The 14,778-nt window shown below is 37.6% G+C and overlaps 1 protein-coding gene across 1 annotated transcript in view; it reads left to right on the forward strand.

Annotated features, from left to right (window-relative positions):
* The window catches only part of VWA3B (von Willebrand factor A domain containing 3B), a 201,203-nt gene that overhangs the window by 1,546 nt on the left and 184,879 nt on the right, over positions 1-14,778 (forward strand). The window contains exons 2-3 of the mRNA XM_039232442.1: positions 3,460-3,687; positions 13,917-14,011. Coding sequence (XP_039088373.1) covers positions 3,492-3,687; positions 13,917-14,011 — 291 coding nt within the window. The 5' untranslated portion in view covers positions 3,460-3,491. The remainder of the gene's footprint in view (positions 1-3,459; positions 3,688-13,916; positions 14,012-14,778) is intronic.

Raw genomic sequence — 14,778 nt, forward strand, 5'->3', positions numbered from 1 at the left:
CTGTTTATACTTCCGCCTTCATTTTTGGAAATCCCTTCCTATTTCCCCAAACTTTAGCTCTTGAGATAGCTTTTAAAACTTAGGGCAGTGTTCAACTGGATTTGTTGTTTCTTACTTCTGGATTCCTCTGTTCCCCAATTTGTAATAACCTCAGGTGAAGAGATCCTGAAAAATCATAGTAATAATAATAACAACATAGTAATACCTGAAAAATAATATGTCTCTGTTAAAGAGACAGCTATTTCTTGATTTTAGCCTTGTTTGACCTGAAAAATTGCTGCCTTATTGAAAAATCAATAAGGTGCCTGGGTAGCTCAGTTGATTAAACGTCCAAATTCAGCTCAGGTCATGATCTCATGGTTCCTGAGTTTGAGCCCTGCATCCAGCTCTCTGCTGTCAGCACAGAGTTCGCTTCAGATCTTCTGTCTCCCTCTCTGCCCCTCTCCCCCAAAACAAACGTTAAAAAAAAATTAAAAAAAAAAAGGAAAATCAGTATTCTCAGTAATTATGAGTGATCAATTTAATTCAACACCCTTACAAAATGCCTGCTGTATTTAAGGCCCTGTGCTGAGGACATTCATATTGTCCCTGCAGTCATTGAACCTTTTAGTTTAGACTAGACAAACGTGAAGTGCCCAAAGTCATATTGGTGAAGTGTCAAAGCCACAGTTGGAGCTTTGCTGGAAACATGCTGTAGAAGGTTGGGGAAGGAGTCTGGAGTCAGGAGAGGCTAAATAGAGGGGACAGAGTTTGAAATGGGCCTTGGAGCCTAAGATTTCACACAGGAGAACTGCTAGAGACCAGCTTAGAGATGGGGAAGCAGGTGGGCGGTACATGGAGGGGTTGCTTTGTCGGGTCATTTGGCATCATTGCTCTGGCAGGCTCCCTTGCTCTGACAGATTATGTCTTTTTTTTTTTTTAAATAAAAAGATTATGTCTTTTTTTTTATTTTTCCCAGAGAGAGAGAGAGCGAGAGCGAGAGGGAAAGCGAGCAGGGGAGGGAAGAGAGAGGGAGACACAGAATCTGAAGCAGCCTCCAGGTTCCTAGCTGTCCGTGCAGAGCCCAATGCAGGGCTCGAACTCACAAACCGTGAGATCAAGACCTGGGCTGAAGTTGGATGCTCAAACAACTGAGCCACCCAGACGCCCCTGACAGAGTATCTCTTTTACGGCCTGAGTATAAGTGATCCCTTCTGTTGGGAGATGCCCTTTCTTTCCTTCCCTGATTTCTTGGATTATTTCCATTTTCCAGTTGCTTTCCTTTCCGACAATATGGGAGGTCTTAGGCTAAAAAATCCCGAGTCAAGATCTGAATCAGAATGACTCATACAGATTTTCAAATTCAATAGAGCCAACCATACCTTTTAAAAAATATTTATTAAAAAAAATTTAAGCCATGCGAGTGCAGGAGGCACTGGGGCATGCATCTTAGCTGGTGGACTCAGGTGTATTTTGTTTGGGATCAAGAATGTGTTGGGGTGCCTAGGTGGCTTAGTTGGTTAAGCATCTGACTTCTGCTCAGGTCATGGTCTTGTGGTTTGTGAGTTCGAGCCCCACATTGGGGTGACAGCTTGGAGCCTGAAGCCTGCTTCGGATTCCGTGTCTCCCTCTCTCTCTGCCCCTCCCCCGCTGTGTGTGTGTCTCTCTCTCAAAAATAAATAAACATTAAAAAAAAAAGAAAAATCATATAAAAATGTATGACTCTTCTGAAATTTTCTTTAAGTTTCCAAAATCCAGTTTAGGAGCCTTATAAGGACAATTTGTGTAGCTGTGTCCCCTTTTGAACGTCTGACAGGTAGCTCCCTCTAGTAAGAAGAACATAGGAGGTGGGTTAGTGTGTGTCAGGGAAAAGAAAGATTAACTGGAAATGATGAGATATTAAAAAATCTTTATTCTGAGCTTCCTTTTCTTGTTTCTATAGGAACCGTTAGCCAAATTTAAAAGTCCTGTAGCTGGCAGTCTTTGTTGGACAGATCTCAAAAAGAAAGTTAAAGTCTGTTCTTGTTTTCATGTTCTGTGAATCTAAAGTCAGAGGAGAAGCCCAAACTTAATAGCTCAGATGAATGGGAACTTGAGGGCAAACAGGTGCTTGAACTAAAAGAGGGTATATAAACAAGGCACAATTACTAATGGATTCTGATTTCTAAGTAATTTATTTGGACATAGTTCTTGCCAATCAAGTGCTTATCCATGCCAAACTCATTCATTGCTAATAATAATATTTCTAATATGTTTTATCAAAACTACCTAGCTTATGTCCAGCTGATTATTAAAATTTTTTTAAAGTTTATTTATTTTTGAGAGTGAGAGCAAGAGCACAAACAAGGGAGGGACAGAGGGAGAGGGAAACACAGAATCTGAAGCAGGCTCTGAGCTGTTAGCACATAGCCTGATGTGGGGGTTGAATTTGTGAACCTTGAGATCATGACCTGAGCCGAAGTTGGATGCTTAACCGACTGAGCCACCCAGGTGCCCCTGTGCAACGGATTTCTCTATTTGACTGATTTTTCATATTGTAACAGAGGCTTGAATGGAATGTGTTTGGAGTTTTAGAAATGGGAAAAGGGAATATTTCTGTTGTTGAAGTTTTAAGGTCCAGGGAACAAATTTATATGCGTTTCACACTCTGGGTACAGAGGAAAGCAGACCTTTCTCTTCAAGTAAATCAGGCCCTGCCTGAAGTTGTGGTGAGAGGGTTAAGATTGCATTGCAGTCTGGCCACTCCTTTCCTCTTGTGTACACTAGCTATATTTAGGCGGGTCTAGATAAGTTTAATATGTAGCATATTGCCTTGAGTCCAGTTGGTCCCAGAACAGCTGGCTACATGATTCAGAATGTTTAAGTCCAACTTTAAAATAAAACATTTGGAAAGTGAACCCATGTATTCGAGCTGGGCTGAGCTGTAATCTGGTTTTCACCCTAGTTAGACACTCCACTTACAGAATAGGTATGTTTCCTCTCAGGGTTTTACCCTCTTTATCCTCTTTGGAAGTAAAAGGTCAGGTGCTATTATAATTGGAATACCGATGTGTAGTGAAGGTTCAGAAGCAAATGTTCGTTTTCTAAAATGGAAGAATTTTGCATTTTTTCTGATTATGAGTGTAAATCCTCTTTCAGAAATGTTTAAATAATGTAAAATTTTAAACAATTTGGAAAAGGCAAAAACTACACCTATTTCCACTACACATTTAAAACTACTATGCACTGTTGACATTTACCTTTCTAGGTGTTCTTCTGTGTGTATAGGGGTATGGATGGGGGGGGATATTGAATTTTATGAATACATTTTAGAAGTATATGTGGGCATCTTTGTTGGCAAGTATACGTCTATATTAAAAATTTTAACAGATAGAATTTCACTTAATGGTTGTATTGTAATTTACATTAAACCAATCCTTTTTTGATGTTAGATTGTTTCCAAGTCTTCAGGAAGTCTGATTTTCACACTTGCCCTTATAGGAGGTCTCTGTGATTTAGATCCTAATTCTGAGATGGAGCTCCCAGATTCATCTTCCACCATCTCTGAGCAGCAGCTGCAGGGGCTAGTGGGAGTAAGCAACACCAAGACAGACTTGGCCGGGCAGAGTCTCACCTCATCCAAGGAATGGCTTCAACTGCATGGGCTGAAGAGCAACAGATTGACCCTGAAACAGATTTTGTCACAGATTGGATTCCCACATTGTGAAGGTATAGTACTCACAAATCACTGTGAGTTGGAGAACCCAACCAGCATCTGGTCCCTTAGCCTTGGTGGTGGTGGGGTGCATCAGCTCTGAAGGTCCCTCCTAACCACATGCCTCTGAGTTTGTTCTTATCTCGCATCCTTATCGGTAAAAAATGTTTCTACGTGGATCTCCAATATATGTTTGTTATATAGATGTATGATTATCAGCCCACTTATTAAGTATTAGTAATGCTGAGTTTCATTCTTTGCCCTTTTAAAACATGAAGTAAAAAATAAATAGAAGTTATGCATACCCCAGTAGACATCTTCTTCATCCCTTGGGATGTGCAGACCCCTTCAGAGGCTGTTGATTAAGATAGTAGCCGTGTATGGTTTCAGGGAGAACATGCCATTTTCCTGTCATGGCCTCTCTTATGTGATATGATGGTCCAGTGTTTTTAAATACATTGGTTAGAAAATTGGTCCTGAACTCCAAGTAGCACAGCTCTCCAACAGGGAGTATTGGAAATGGGTGAGGGTGTGTTTTATTTTTGCTTTTGTTTCCTTTTTTGTTTACATTTTTAATTTTATTTTAGAGCAAGAGTATGAGCAAGGGAGAGGGAGTGAGGGAGACAGGCTCTTTCTTAGGCTTCATTAAGTAGACCCCACACTTAGCTCGGAGCCCCATGTGGGGCCCGATCCCACGACCCTGGCGTCATGACCTGAGCTGAAATCGAGAGTCAGATGCTCAACCAACTGAACCACCCAGGCGCCCTGCTTTTGTTTATTTTCTAATGGCATATTGATTTGGGTTGCTACTGAAATAAAGGCCCCAGGGGACCAGGGATACAGAATGTCTAAACAGCGTGTGAGATAGCCCACTCAGCAGGAGTGTCCTGAACAACATGTTAGTAACACCCTATTCGAGGAGCACTCCTTCAGTCAAGGCAATTTCCATTACTTGGATTTTATGCACTAATTTTGAATTAGCCAATTTATGCACTAATTTTGAATTAGTTAAACCTAAATGTATTGAGTGGCCAATAATACTTTTTTTTTAGATTTTTCACCAGTTCCCTTGGCAGCTTTGTTCCATACTGGTGATAAGGAAGGTATAGGGGGTGTGCTTGTTATGGACTGATCTGGAGGCCCATTCTAATGGCAGGGACTTTGCTCTTCAGGGCTCAGGCTGTGCGTTCCTATTTATCCTTCTGTAAGGGGTGGTATAGCCAGTCCTATACCTTCTAAATATCTTTTGGTGGGTGGGGGGAGGGGCTACCGGAGTCAGGGTCTATGGGAGTCCTACATAAGGAAACAAATGGAAAGTTTTATCTTGTATTTTGAATAACTACAATTTAGTCATTACTATTAGCAAAAAAAGCAGTTCTGTATATTTTGTCAAGGATTTCTCAATCTAAGGTCATGGAAGATGCTGCTCCGTGATTTTCTTTTAATGCCCTTGTCAGGCTATGGCATCAGGATTATGCTGGCCTCATAAAATGATTTGAAAGCATTCCCTCCTTCTGTATGCTCTGATGGTGCTTTTATATGAGTGGTACAATTTCTTCTCTAAATGTTTCGTCGAACTCACCAATGAAACTTACCCGAGCATGAAGTTTTGTTTGTAGGAAAAGTTGGACAAGAAATGAATTTCTGTGATAGACATAGGGCTATTCAAATTTTCTGTTTCATCATGCCAATTTTGGAAAGTTTTGTTTTTCAAGGAGTTTGTCCACTTCATCAATGATTTCTAATATATTGGCAAAGCATGTTTCATAAGATTCCCTTGAAATTATTTTAATGCCTACAGAATCTATAGTGATGTTCCCTCTTTCATTTCAGATATAATTTGTGTTTTTTCTCACTTCTTTCTTGATAAGTCTTGTTAGCAGCATATCATAACTCTTTTCAAAGAAGCACATTTTGGGTTTTTTCCCCCTATTCTTTGTTTTCAGTTTCATTGATATCTGCTTTGCTCTTTATTATTTATTTCTATCTACTAACTTTGAGGTTAATATGCACTCCTTTTTCTAGCTTAACGTGGAAACTTGGGTAATTGATTTTAAGCCTTTCTTCTCTTTTCATATAGTCATTTAAAATTCCTCTAAGGATTGCTCAGCTGAATCCAAATCTTGATAGGTATTATTTTCATTGTTTTTGAGTTCAGAATATTTTTTTCTCTTGTGACTTTTTTCTTTGATTCGTTTTTAAAAGAAATGTTTAATTTGCAATTATTTTAGGATTTTTAAAGGTGTCTTGTTATCTAATTCACTTCTATTTATGTCAGAAAACATAGTAAGATTTTCATCTTTTGCAATGCACTGAGATTTGTCTTATGGTGCACATTTCATACACGCTTGAATGTGTATTCTGCAATCGTTAGGTAGTATTTATAAATGTTCATTTGTTCAGGGTGGTTGATTTTATTGTATTATAGAGATGTGCTGTGTCTTCAGAGATATTTTTGCCTAGTGGCTTTGTCCATTTCTTAGTTCTCAGTTTTAGTCATGTAGTTTGAAGCTCTAAATACACACATACACACACGCTTAGGAGTGTCGTATCTTTCTGATGAATTGACAAATTTTAATAATTTTTAAATGTCCATATTTACCTCAGATGATAGTCCTCGTTTTGAGATTTACTTTGATAATTGATACAACTACTGTAGCTTTCTTAGGCGTCATTTGTATGTGGTATATAGGTTTATAGTCTTTAACTTCCAAGCTATCTGTAGTCTCTAGATTTTCCATTTAAATTTCAATAGGCTTTTTACATCTGCCTGTTTGCATTTTGTTTTCAGTGGTTGCTCTAGTGATTATATCCTTAATTTGCTATAGAATGTCAAAAATTAGCTTTGTACTACATTAAGTAAGTTCATACAAGGTAAGAACATTGTAACAGTGTAACTCCAACTTACCCCTCACTCCTGTCCTTGGTTTTATTGTTTTAATATATTTTATTTTTATATACATCATAAACCTCACACACTAGTGTTATAATTATTGCCTTAAAAAGTCATTTGTCATTTAAAGAAACTGAGTGTTAAAAAATAGCATTTTACATCCACATATTTACTATTTATAATGTTCTTGCTTCCTAGAAGTTCCATCTGGTATTTTTTCCTAAAGAATTTCTTTGAAGCATTTGTAGTGCAGGTCTGTTGGTGACAGATTTTCTCAGTTTTTGTTCCTCTGATATTGTTTTTATTTCACCTTCTCTCTCTTTTTTTTTGGAAGATTGGTTGGTTGGTTGATTGATTGATACTTTTCATCTGAAATAATGATATCGTTACAGGAAGTTGCAAAGAGGATATAGACAGACCCCAAATACGCTTCACCTAGTTTCTCCTAATGGTTATACCTTATAAAGTTATAGTTTAATATCAAATTCAGGAGTTTGACATTGACGCGCTGTGTGTGAATAATTCTATGTAATTTTACCACTTGTGTAGATTTGTGTAACTGTCACCACAATCAAGATACAGAACTATTTATTACCACAAAGATCTCCCACGTGCTAACCCGTTATAGTTGTATAGACACTGCCACCCCAAACATCCTTTACTCCTAACAACCACCGGGCTGTTTTCTATCTCTAATTTTCTCATGGAAAGAATGTTTATATAAATGGAATCATCTAGTATGTGACCTTTTGAAATTGGCATTTTTTTCGCTTGGTATTATTTCTTTGAGATTCATCCAAGTTACTGCATGTAGCAATGGTTTGTTTCTTTTTATTGCAGTTGTATTCCAGGGTCTGGATGTACCACTGTTTGTTTAGCCAGTCACCATTAAAAGACATCTGCGTAGTTTCCGATTTGGGGCCATTACAAATAAGTCTGCTATGAACAATTGTTTACAGGTTTTTGTCTGACCATAAGTTCTCATTCCTCTGGGATAAATGCCCAGGAATGCAACTGCTACGTGGTATGTTAAGTGTGTGTTTAATTTTTTGTTTAGTTTAGTTTAGTTTTGTTAAGAAACTGCCAGACTTTTATAGGCTGGCCGTGCTATTCACTTCAGTAATATATGAGGGAGACAGTTTCTCCATATCATCACCAGCATTTGATATTGTCAAAATTTAAAAGTTTCCGCTCTTCATGGCAATTAAGGAGTGCGCTTGTCCTGATGAGCACAGGGTGATGTATGGAAGTGTTCAGTCGCTACATTGTACACTTGAAACTAATATTACAGTATATGTTAACTAACTGGAATTTCAATAAAAACAAAAAAGTAAATAAAAGTTTTGGCCGTTCTAATATTCGTGTAGTGATATTTCATTGTGTTTTTTAGTCTATATTTCCCCAATGTCTATTTTTGTTGAACATATTTTCATGTGCTTATTTGCTGTATATCATCTTTGGCAAAATAAATGTTTCTTCATGTCTTTTGCTCATTTTCTCCCATCCAAGTACAAACCAGGCCGGACCCTGCTTAGCTTCTGAGATCAGACGAGATCGGGAGCGTTTAGGGTGGTATGGCCGTAGACAGGTCATTTTCTAATTAAAATTTTTTTAATGTTGAGTTTTAAGAGTTGATGATATATTCTAGATATGAGTCCTTTGTCACATATGTGTCTTGCAGATATATTTTCCTAGTCTGTAGCTTATCTTTTCATTCTCTTAACAAAGTTTCTCAGAACACAAGTTTTTAATTTTGATGATTTTTTTTGATTTATTGATTTTTTTCATACATGGATGTTGTTGATTCTCAAAGTTTTCTCCTATTTTTGTTTTTACTAATAGTTTCATAGTTTTACATCTTACATTTAGCCCATGATGAATTTGAGTTACTTTCTATAGAAGTTTCATTTTTGGACTATGGATATCCAATTGCTCCAGCACCTTTATTTAAAATCAAGTAAAAGGCTTTTGTACAGTGGAGGACAACAAAAAGTTTTTCAATAAAAAGACAACCTACTGAACGAGAGAAGGTTTTTGCAAATAGTATATCCAGTAAGGGGTTAATATCCAAAATAGATAAAGAACTTATACAACTCAACACCAAAAGATGCCCTAAACAACCTGATTTTAAAATGGGCAGAGGACTTGAATAGACATTTTTCCGAAGAAGACATACAGATGGCCAGCAGACACATGGTCAACATCACTCATCATCAGGGAAATGCAAGTCAACACCAAATAAGTATCACCCCACACCTGTCTTGATGACTAAAATTAAAAAAAAAATACAAAAAATAACAAGTGTTGGTGAGGATGTGGAGAAAAAGGAATCCTTGTACACTGGTGGTGGTAATGTAAATTGGTATAGCCATGAGGAAAACAGTGTGGAGGTTCCTCTAGAAATTAAAAATAGAAATACTATATGACCCAGCAATGCCACTACTGTGTATTTACCCAAAGCAAAGGAAAGCATTAATTTGAAAAGGTATTTGCACCCCTATGTTTATTGGAACATTATTTACAACAGCCAAGATATTGGAGCAACCTAAGTGTTGGTCAGTAGACAAATGGATAAGGAAGATGTGGTATATGTATACAATGGACTATTATGCCACCATAAAAAGGACGAGATCTTACCATATGTAACAACATGGATAGACCTAGAGGGTATTATGATAAGTAAAATAAATGAGGCTGAGAAAAATAAATTCCATATGATTTCACTCATGTGGAATCTGAAAAGCAAAACAAATGAATAAACAAAAAGCAGAATCAGACCTATGCATATTGGTTGTCAGAGTTGGGATGGGGTGGGGAACACAGGAGTCCAGTTAGTAATGAATAAGTCATGGGAATAATAAAGGCACAGCAAAGGGAATATAGTCAATGATACTGTAATAGTGTTGTATAGTGACGTATTGTAGCTACACCTGTAGTGAGCATATTGCATGTTGTACTGAGAGGTTGAATCACTGTGTTGGACACCTGAAGCCAATGTAACATTGTATGTCAGCTATACTGAAATAAAATAATAAAATACTGCCCTTCCTCTTCTGAATTGCTTTTACATCTTTGTTAAAAATTAGGTGATTGTATTTGTGTGGGGCTATCTCTGGGTTCTCTGTTTTGTTTTATTTGTCTATGTGTCTTTCCATCACTACCACACAGTCTAGATTACTATACCCATGTAATGCCTTGAAATTAGGCAGACTGCTCCACTTTATTCTTTTTCAAAATTGTTTTAGCTACTCTAATTTATTTGCCTTTTCATATAAATTTTAGAGTAACAATGTCTATGTCCACAAAAATATTGCTGGGATTTTGATAGGAATTGCATTAAACCTGTACATCAATTAAAAAAAATTTTTAATGTTTGTTTATTTTTGAGAGAGAGAGAGCGCGCGTGCACAAAAGAGAGCAAGCAGGGGAGGGGCAGAGAGAGAGAGGGAGACACAGAATCTGAAGCAGGCTCCAGCCTGTGAGCTGTCAGCACAGAACCCAGTGAGGTGCTCGAAGTCATGAACCATGAGATCATGACCTAAGCTGAAGTTGGACGCTCAACCGACCGAGCCACCCAGGCACCCCAGCCCTGTGTATCAATTTAAGTAGAACTGACTCCTTTATTCTGTTGGGTCTCCCAGTCCATGAATATGGAATATCTTTCCATCTATTTACATCTTTTATTTATTTCATCAGCTGTTGTAATTTTCAGCTTATATAATAGTCTTGCACGTATATATAAGTCTTGCACCTGTTTTTTGTTTTTTTTACAAATAGTTTGTCAAATTAGTTTCTACATAACACTCAGTGCTCATCCCGAAAGTGCCCTCCTCCATGCCCATCCCCCCATCCCCCCCACATCCATCAGTCCTCAGTTTTTGTCAGCATTCAAGAGTCTCTCATGGTTTGCCTCTCTCCCTTTCCCCCACCATTTCAACCCTTCTTCACCCCCTTGATCCTCCGTCAAGTTACTCCTAATCCTCCTATACGTGCAAACATATGATATTTGTCCTTCTCTGCCTGACTTATTTCGCTCAGCATAACACCCTCAAGGTCCATCCATGTTGCTACACATGGCCAGATTTCATTCTTTCTCATTGCCATGTAGTATTCCATGGTATAGATAAACCACATCTTCTTGATCCATTCATCTGTTGATGGACACTTAGGCTCTTTCCATGTTTTAGCTATTGTGGAGAGTGCTGCTATGAACATTGGGGTACATGTGCTCCTATGCCTCAGCATTTCTGTATCCCTTGGGTAAATTCCTAGCAGGTCTTGCACCTGTTTTGTATTTCATTTTTCTAAGCAATTGTGGATGCTACTGTGTTTTTAATTTTGGTTTCCACGTGTTCATTGTTAGTATAAAGAAATATGGCTGAGTTTTTAATGTTGACCTTCTATACTGTGACCTTACTGAAGTCACTAATTCTAAGAATTTTTTTGTTGCTCTTCATTCCTTGGGATTTCTAGGTAGACCATCATGTCCTCTCCAAATAGGGAAAGTTTTAATTCTTCCTCTGTGATCTATATACCTTGTATTTTCTTGTCTTCCCATGTGCTAGCTAGAGTTTTCAGTACTATGTTAAACAGTAGCAGTGAGAGTGGACATCCTTATCTCACATCAGGTCTTTGAGGAGAGCTTTCAATCTTTGACCATTAAGTATAATGTTAGCTTTGAGTTTTTTATAGAATTAAAAAAATCAAATTGAGAAAGTTTCCTTATATTCCTAATGTGTTGAGAATTTTTATCATGAATGGATGTTGAATTTTGTCAGATGCTTTTTCTGTGTCTATTGAAAAGATCATGTAGTTTTTTTTCTTCCCTAGCCTGTTAATTTGGTTGATTATATTGATTGGTTTTGAAATTTGAACCAATATACCTAATACATTTTTGCATGTGTAATTAGGAAGGATATTGGTCTATAGTTATCTTTTTTTTTTTTAAATACTGCCTTTATCTGGTTTTGGTATCACGGTAATATTGGCTAAATAGAATGAGTTGGAAAATTTTCCCTTGTTTTCTGTTTTCTGGAAAATACTGTGTAGAATTTTAATTACTTCTTGTGTATTTGGAAGAGTTTTCCAGAGAACCTGTCCAGGCCTGGGGATTTCTGGTTGAGAAGGTTTTGATTACAAATTCATTTCCTCATTAGGTATAGGGCTAGTCAAATGATCTATTTCATATTAAGAAAGTTGTGGTAGTTTGTGGAATTCACTTCATCTAAGTTGTCTAATATGTGTGTGTGGAGTTGGTGATAGTATTCCATTATTCTTTTGATGTCTGAAGGGTCTTTAGCAATATTCTCTGTTTCACTCCCGATTATCAGTAATTCATGTCTTCTCTCCCTTTACTTTTGTCAATTTTATTAAGCTTACTAAAATACCAGCTTTTTATTTAATTGATTTTCTCTGTTGTTTTTCTGTGTTCAATTTTCTTGATTTTTGCTTTCATCTTTATTCTGTATTTCCTTCTACTTGCTTTGGATTTGTTTTGCTATTTTTATTTCTTCAAATGGGAACTTAGATTATCGATTTGAGATGTTTCATCTCTTCTTTATGCTATAAATTTCTCTCTTGGCGCTTGAGCTGTGTTCTTCACATTTTTATGTGTTGTATTATCATTTTCATTCAGTTTAAAGTATTTTTTATTTCTGTTGTACTTCTTTGACTCATGGATTTATTAGAAACATGTTATTTAGTTTTGAAGAGTTTGGAGATTTTTCTTGTTATCTTTTTGTTACTGATTTCTAGTTTGTTTCCATTGTGGACAGAGAACATACTCTGTGCTTTCAGTTCTTTATAAAAAATTTTTTTAAAAAATAGCCATGGTTATGCTTTGTCTTGGTATATATTCTGTGCTTAAAAAAGAATGTGTGTTCTTTTGTTATGTAGGTTTTTCTATAAAAGTCAATTGGATCTTGTTTTTGATGGTTTTGAGTATCCTTGATGATTTTCTGTCTAGTTATTCTGTCAGTTGTTGAGAGAGTAGTATTGAAATCTCCAATTATAATTGTGGATTTGCCTCTTTCTCCTTTCACTTCCATCAATTTTTGCTTAAGGTAGTTGCAGTCTTGTTTGGGACATACACATTTTGGATTGCTCTGTCTTCCTGGTGGATTGACACTTTTAAAATTATATAATGTTCCACTGTATCCGTAGTAATATTCTTTGCTCTGTAGTTTACTTTTGTGATATTAATATAGTCAATCAGGTTTCTTGTTATTAATGCTTAAATGACATCGTTTTTCATTTTTATACTTTTAGTTTATATATGTCATTATATTTAAAGCAAGTTTCTTGTAGGCACCCTATTGTTGGGCCATTTTTTTAAATCCTCTTTACCTATCTTTTTTTCTCTCTTTTTAAATTTGTTAAGTTTTTATTTTAATTCTAATATAGTTAACATACATACAGTGTTCTATTAGTTTCAGGCCTACAATCTAGTGATTTGAAAATTCCATACATTACCCAGGGCTCATCATGACAAGTGCCCTCCTTAATCCCCATCACCTATTTTGCCCATTCCCCCCCCCCCCCCCGATAATGACCATTTTGTTGTCTGTAGTTAAGAGTCTGCTTCTTGGTTTCTCTCTCTCTGTTTTTCTTTGCTCATTTGTTTTGTTTCTTAAATTCCATGTGTGAGTGAAATCATATAGTATTCAGTCATAAAGAAGAATGAAATCTTGCCATTTGCAAGGGCATGGATGGAGCTAGAGAGTATAATGTTAAGTGAAAGAAGTCAGTCAGAGGCAGCTAGTCACTATCATTTAGTTGTTCTCAGGCTATTTACCATTAATGTAATTATTAATTTGTTACAGCTGTGTTTTAGACTGTGCCCTTAAAAATTTTTTAATGTTTATTTTTGAGAGAGAGAGAGAGAGAGAGAGATGGTAGAGCATGAGCGGGGGAGGGGCAGAGAGAAAGGGAGACAAAGAATCTGAAGCAGGCTCTGAGCTGTCAGCACAGAGACTGTTGCGGGGGCTCAAAATCACAAACCGCAAGACCGTGACCTGAGGTGAAGTCAGACACTGAACTGACTGAGCCACCCAGGCACCCCTAGACTGTGGCTTTTGACCTCTACCTTAGTCATTCTGGACAAAAGAACCTGGAAACCAAGAAACAAACTTTATTTTTCCTCTCCATTCCTTTGTGCACTGAAGGGTTATGCATATCATCAATAGTTAAGATATAGCATCTAGAAACACTTCATTATTTAGGACAGAATACCAAGCATCACAGATTTTTGGTGTCACTGGGGATGTAATTTGGCATCAAAAACATTTTGAAATAAAAATAAGAAATGTTGATAATGCACCATTTTGACTGCTTTTCTTTATAAAAATACAGATTATGTGACTTCTCTGGGAAGACTTGTGGCTTCCCGGTATGCAGACGGCCTGTTTCCACAGTTCTACAGACTCGAAGATGGCAGAGTATACAACGTAAGTCGGAGAACCCTTGATGGATAGGCCCTGTGACACGCTTCTGAGGTCTGGGAGTGGCCTGTGTGGAGAGGTTCACACTGCTTCCTGTCCATGCAGTAGAGCCCTGGCCTTATCAAGGCTGAAGGCTTTCTTCGGGCCATGTGGAGAGTGATGGAAGCTATGGTTAGGGACTGGGAAGGGAGGCACTTGACCTGTTAGAGATGACTGCATGAAGCTGTTGACCAGAAAGTGAAAACCTTTGCATATCAATAGTACTTTGTTTTGCCTTAAAAATAGAGAAGGTGTAGTATGACAGAGGTTAGCAGACAGGCAAGAGCAGCTGCTGTTACCTGACAAATGCACTGGGAACAGAGGGCTACTTTTATAGCTAGTGGTTTTATAGCAAGCGGCACCTCTTACTGGAGTCCTTAATTCTGGCAATTCAACACGTGTCTGACCCTGCGCACACTCTGGTCCTCCACAAGGAGCTCACAAAAACTCATATCCCATCACGTCACTTTACAGATATTTGTTCATGTCAGTGTACATCTATGTACCACCAGGACTACTGTGTCTTTTTTTTTTTTTTTTTTTTTCTTTTAGAGACAGCATGTGAGTGGGGGAGAGGAGCAGAGGGAGAGGGAGAGAGAGAATCCCAAGCAGGCTTCATGCTCAGTGCGGAGCCAGATGCAGGGCTCGATCTCACGACCCTGGGATCAGGACCTGAGCTGAAATCAAGCGTCAGACGCTCAACCAACTGAGGCACCCAGGCACCCCTGTTATTT

The sequence above is a fragment of the Hyaena hyaena genome, unplaced genomic scaffold (genome assembly GCF_003009895.1).
Source record: "Hyaena hyaena isolate Hyena2069 unplaced genomic scaffold, ASM300989v1 scaffold_64, whole genome shotgun sequence".
Classification (NCBI taxonomy): Eukaryota; Metazoa; Chordata; class Mammalia; order Carnivora; family Hyaenidae; genus Hyaena; species Hyaena hyaena.